At 53.8% G+C, this 6,068-nt stretch overlaps 1 protein-coding gene across 1 annotated transcript; it reads left to right on the top strand.

Moving 5' to 3' along the window:
- Positions 1 to 641: 641 nt before the first annotated feature.
- Positions 642 to 5,306, top strand: XKR5 (XK related 5; the record flags this gene model as incomplete). Its single annotated transcript, XM_080615951.1, is given in 8 exon segments — positions 642 to 699; positions 1,156 to 1,339; positions 1,430 to 1,611; positions 2,277 to 2,486; positions 2,613 to 2,740; positions 2,744 to 2,786; positions 3,192 to 3,312; positions 4,559 to 5,306. Coding segments are annotated over 8 exon segments (1,674 nt in total).
- Positions 5,307 to 6,068: the final 762 nt, after the last annotated feature.

The following is a 6,068-nucleotide window of genomic DNA, read 5'->3' as shown; positions in this document are numbered from 1 at the left end:
ATTTGGACCTAATTCAATGTTCAAGGCCAGGCTGGATGGGGCTTGGAGCAACCTGCTTTAGTGGAAGGTGTCCCTGCCTGTGGCAGGGGATTGGAACTGGATGAGCTTTAAGGTCCCTTCCAACCCAAACCATTTTGCTATTCCATGGTTCTAATTAAGAACCCCTTCACTACCTCCTGGAGCGACTTGCTGTGGGTTTGCTTTCTAAAAGACATGGACTCTGCAGTGCCAGAGATGTGGAAAGAAAAGCAGACAGGAGACGTCTCTGCACATGCAAGGCCAACTGCAACCACTCACGGTCGGGATCACATGTCACAAAGGTTTCATCTCTTGGCTGGAGGGGAAAATAACCAGTGGAATGAATTCACGGCTCTCTGCACATCCTGTCCGGTAGCGCCTGCTGCTCAGCCCTGCTGCAAGCGCCCATCACTCGGGCACGGAGGCACCGCGGGGTGCTTGTGCAAGCGCACCGCAAGGCACAAGAACCGCGGGGCCCGGGGGCTGGCCGCAAGCCGCCATCCATCGCCCGGCGGAAGGTGCAGCGCGGCCGGGCCGGGCGGGAGGGGAGGGACCGGTCCCGGCGGCTCCTTCCTCCTCCTCCAGCTCCTCCTCCTCCTCCCGCCGCGGAAGGGGCGCGCAGGATGCGCGGGGTCTTGCCGGGGCTCTGCTTGGCGCTGCTGGCGGCGGAGCGCGGCGCGCGTGAGTGAGCGCGCAGGATGCGCGGGGGGCGGGGGGGACTGCGCGGGGCTGCGCACACGCGGAGGGGTGTGCGCGGTTCTCCCGTGGGAACTCTCGGGCGGCATCACTATGGGCGCAGGGCGTCTGCATCCGTGCAGACCCTAGCCATTGTATGCTTTTAATTGGAAACAATTAGTGGTTTTATTCTTATTTTAATTAATTAATTAGTCTCATGAGCCCGTCTCCAAGCGCTTTTTATCAGAGCCCTCCCTTGGGATGGGCCCCTCGGCGAGTGATGCCTGTGCCGTAGCTGAGAAGCCACCCGGAGCCAGCCGCCGCAGATAAGCAGGGACAAGGGCTGCGAACCCCCTCGTCGGCTGGGAGATGAGTTTGGGTTGGGTTATGGGTAGCACTGTGCACTTGCGGGGCATGCGTGGCTGTGGCATCCCTCAGTGGTGCCGGTTGGATGTTACCCAGGGCTCTGTGCCATCATCCACTGCCTTGTCCGCAGGCAGCTGGGCTGGTTCCGTCTGACGGTCGCCTGCGTGGTGCCCAGCTACGCAGCTCAGCTCCTCAGCATCCTCTGGTTCAGGGCGGATGGCCACCCACCTGGCTGCTGCCTCCTGGTGCTCCACCTCCTGCAGCTGGGCCTCTGGAAGCGGTGAGCGATGCACCCCATCAAACCTCCCCCAACCCTGGTGCAGTCCCAAACTGTCCAAACCAGGGCATCTCATCACGGGGACTCTTGCAGGTACTGGGATGTTCTGTGGATGGTGGCAAAGACAGGCAGCAGTGCTGGTGCTGGGGAGGTGCTGACGCAGCATGGGGACGTGTGTGTGCTGCAGCTCCTGGAAGCCCTGCTGCAGACCCTGTCTCACCTCCTGCTGCAGGCATACGGTGTTGTGACAGTCGACCCAGCGGGCTTCATCCCTGGTGAGTGAGGAGTTCCCGGGAGGATGCTGTGAGTTGCAGATGGGAGTTGCATTTGGGTAAGGGATGTGTGCGTCCACCTGCCACATTGCAGGGCTCAATCCAGAGGAGCACCGTGAAGGGACTTGAAACCCCCAGTGGAAAGCAGCAGGGACAAATGTGACTGAAAGATTGCTGCAACTGAACCTGGCCAGTACAGTCAGTCCCCTGCACACGGGGTCTCCATGGCATGCATTGGCTGGGATTGAACCCAATGCATGTCCCTGTTGGTGGTCCAGCCCTAATCACAGCGCAGTGCTGAGTGTGTAGGGGTTTGGAGCTGCTCTGTAGAAAAGGTGGACTTTCAGGTGTGCAAAGGGAGAAGTTTGGGGTGTAGAGTCACAGTGTGCACAAAGACGGTGTCAGTCTCTGGTCCGATTGTGGTGACTGGAGGTGGACATGCTGTGCTGCTGCAGGGAGAGAGCGGTCAGAGGACTTAAGCAGGCAGATGCAAAGCACGCAAAGGAGACCAGATTCAGCAGGAACTGGTTGAAATCCCCCAATGGGCAGGACAGACGAGTGTCTGGCTTGTATCAGGGTGCTACCAGCAGCTCCATAACATTGAGGTACAGTCCTACAACACAGTTGGACATCCCTCAGGGCGCCTGACTGCCCCTGTCCCCATGCAGGTGTCAGCGTGGGGCTGTCCCTGCTCTCTCTCGCCTGGGCTTTGGTCTCCTACAGCCGCTTCACCTGCCTGCTCGAACTCGGTCACCTCTGCCTGCCAGCCACAGCCATCCTCTGCCTGCTGCTCTGGAGGATGGGGATGCTGGGGACCAGGATCCTGGCCCTGGTGCTCTTTGCCAGGCTCTATTCCTTTTGGGTTTTTGCTGTGGCCGGTAAGACCTGTGACCATCTTCCCCATGTCCCATCCCGCTGTCAGCCACAGAGGTGCTCCTGGTCCCTGACCACTTTGCAGCATCCCCCAGGAATGGCTTTTCCCTTTCCATCCCTTCCCCTCGCAGGTGTCCACTGGTTGCTCATGTCCTTCTGGCTGGTGGCCCAGCAGACAGACATCATGGCCCAGCCCTGCCGCTGGAGGCTGTTCCATTGCCTGGTGGGAGCCATGTATATCTTCTGCTATATGAATGTCTAGCCCGGCCCCTCCAAGCACAGGGTGGCTGTGTTTTATGCAGTAAGTATGCCGGCTGTTTGGTATTCTACATGGATGTAGCCACTGGGGAGAAGCAATAGCTTCAGACTTTCCTTTCTAATCTCCCACATCACTACTTGATAAAACCCCAGCATTTGCTGGTACATCCACCTTGGTGACCACACAAAGCACGGTGGATGTACCTTCTGCTCTGGCTTTGTTTTCTTAGCAGCCACACAGTGTCTTACTAACACCTGAATGGCTGTGCTGCTCTGGCAGAGTTACTTTTCATGGTAGAAAAGAAGGTTCAGACCTCACAGAAAGTTCAGTCCAGCAACCCTTACGCTTTAAGTGATAAGTTAGGTGCAAAATAAATCAGTAAAATCTAAAAACTGGGTGTTTTCTGTTGTTGGAAGCATGTCTAAAGCTGTCAAAAGGAATAAAATGACAGCTCTCTTCCCTCTGCGGATAATGCTGATGGAAAACACCCTCCTGCTGCTGCTGGCCACTTGGTTCCTGCAGGCAGAGCTGAGAAACAGCCTGTGTGTGACTGGGGCTGTCATGTCAAATAGGTAAGATCTGGTGGGGTTTAGAGCCTGATTTCATGTTTCAAGAGTAGCTTGAGTAAATGAGCATCATCAGTTATTTTAGCTGCATCAGAGTATTTATTTCTTCCAGCTTAAGTGTCTGAACATATTTGATAATAAATCTACTCTGAGTTTAGTTTTAAAAGCCCATCCCTGAAAAGGGAAGCTTGCAGAAAGGATTGAAATGTCACCAGATGGCCCAGGTACCACTTCCAAATACAGTATGTGCAATCTTGAAGCACATCACTGCTTTCTGTGTTCTTGGCGCTTGGTGATCAGTGCGGGCAGTGGTACAACACTCGGGATTGCTATAGGGAAAGGTTCTCATTGGAGCATATACTGATGACTTATGAAGGTGGCTTGTGACTGATGAGCCATCACTGGATATGTTTTGGAAACACTGCTGTAGAACCATGCAGAACAACAGCAGCTTTCTCCCACTCTCTTTCCTTTCAAAGAGCAGGGCCACTTGTGTAAATGGAAACGTTTCTTGTGCCCATGGGGAGGATCTTTTGGTACGATGGAGAAGGTGCTCCATACCCTGCCCATACTCTGCCTTACTCCATGCCCTGCCCATAAAGCAGGCAGCAGATGTGGCCAGCTGGCACATTCAATTCCCTAGAGCTTTAATGCACAACTCAGCTGAAGGAGGGGAGAGGTGGTGTGATGCTTGCAAACAACCCATCAGCACTCATGTTTTCCAGTGGGATGGGGGAAGAGGGGTGCTGTAAAATACACACAGGATGGGCTTTGTACATCTCCCCAGACTGGCTATGTGCACATCAATGCTGTCCAAGAAAGGGCAGCTTTGGGTTGGAAAAAGAGCAATTCCTTTGGCATTGAATGATTTTGGGATAGAAATAGGATAGTAATAAGAAAGTGTCTTAAAAACCTGATGGTGTCTCATTTAATGGCTAGAGGATAGGGATGCTGTGAGATGAGAGGATTCCTGCACCGCACATCTCCTCCCTGCCCTGTGCCCTGCCCACTGGTGCTCAGCGGCTGCCTTGCTGTGCACCCTTGGTCTGCAAATCAATCCAGATAAATTCAGTCTTGAGAGCGTGCTCAGCACTCCCTTTCCAGAAAGCTGCTCCCGTGGGACACTCGCATCCCTATAAAAGCATGAAAGATGTGTGCTTGGACATCTGATGCCCTGCAGTGTCTCTGGAAAGGGATCTGGAGGTGGTACCTCAATGAAACGTTGCTGAAACTCCTCCCTTGACACCCTTTTCTTTTCAGGTGCCGCAGCCCTGGTGTTGTGTTACAGCCTGCTCCATCCCAAGTCCACAGAGACAACCGGCAGCACTGCAGCTGCTGGTGATGACGAGGTTGCTGGAGACAGCTCCCAGGATGGGCACAGCTTGGGAATTTCTGGAGATGGAGAGTCCTTGGGAGGGACAGGGACCAGGGCAGATCCCAAAAATGGGAACGGCTCATCGCTCCTGCAAGTCAGAGGGTGTTTGGAGGGCACCTGGACAAACCATCACCACTGGCTCCTGGTAAAGCTGGCCTTGAAGACAGGAGACACATGCACAATCAATACAGCTTTCAGAGATGGTGGCTTCGGAGAGGTTTATCCTGGCACATGGATGATGGGGAAACCTGCCAGTGTTGAGCCTGAAGCAAACCTTTCCCTCCCCACAAGGGAAATTGGTCCTGGGGGTGTTGAATGTGGTCTGAGTGGGAAATCACAGCTGGTGGGGAATGGAGATGACAGCAAACCCAGCACCAGCACTGCGAGAGCAGCACAGCAGGATGGAGCACGGCAGGAGCCTGGTTTTCCCCCAGCCATATCTTTTCCCAACAGCTTCTCCCTACATCTGGCCAAGGGCTCTTCAGTGTATTACAGTGCAAGTGCAGGAGGCATCACCTCACCCAGTGAGGGGACAGTCCCAGCTACAAACATGGCCCTGATGCAAAGGGACAACAAAGCCCTGTCTTCTCAGGACAAGTGCGTGTCTAAAGCAGAAAAATTATGACTTTTACTCTCAGATTCCCTTCCTTAGGGGCAGAATAAGCCCTAAAGTAAGGCTCAGCAGTGCTTGATTTAATTTTTCCCCATCATGTTCACCTTGTGAGCTTTACCAACTCCATTTGCTGGAGCTGAATAGGATGGCAGACCCTCTTCTTGCTACAGACCACAGCCTCGGGACCATGAACTGTAGACAAAAGCCATGTCCTGCTTTGCTCTCCCACCACCACCCTGCTTCCTCAAGTGGCCTTTATCTTCAGCTTCTTCCTTGCCACAGATAATCCAGCTTTGTCTGGATGCTCCCTCCTAACTTTAGCCTCAAGCCAAATCTCAAAACACATCTACATGCTCCTGCTACTGTAGAATCCCCATTGCAGGCAGGGTTTATTTATATCAGGAACCAAAGTCTGATATATTCCTTATTTATATCAGGAATTAAAGACCTCAACTGGGGTCTCAGAAATAGTTCATGCTTCCAGCCAGGCTGGCTGGACAAGGGTTTGTGCCCAGGGCATGGCTTGACGTGTTGTATAGGTCTGGTCAGCTGCTTCACTACCAAGCTCATGTGTGCCAGCTAGTACACATCTGGCTGCATCTTCCAGCTGTTGTCCTGCTGTGGGCAGGACACTGGTGGTGCCCCAAGGCAGAAGAGGCAGCAGGAAGGACAGGCATGCAAGGAATTATTGAAATGAGCTTCCATGTAGCATTCACTGCCCAGGATTGACCCAGCCAGATGTGTCTTCAAGCTCATCTGGGCACCTGCAACCCA

This window comes from Psittacula echo (assembly GCF_963264785.1).
Source record: "Psittacula echo genome assembly, chromosome: 4".
Taxonomy (NCBI): Eukaryota; Metazoa; Chordata; class Aves; order Psittaciformes; family Psittacidae; genus Psittacula; species Psittacula echo.
The sequence above is the reverse complement of the archived record's forward strand: the minus strand, read 5'-3'. Positions and strand labels throughout refer to the sequence as shown.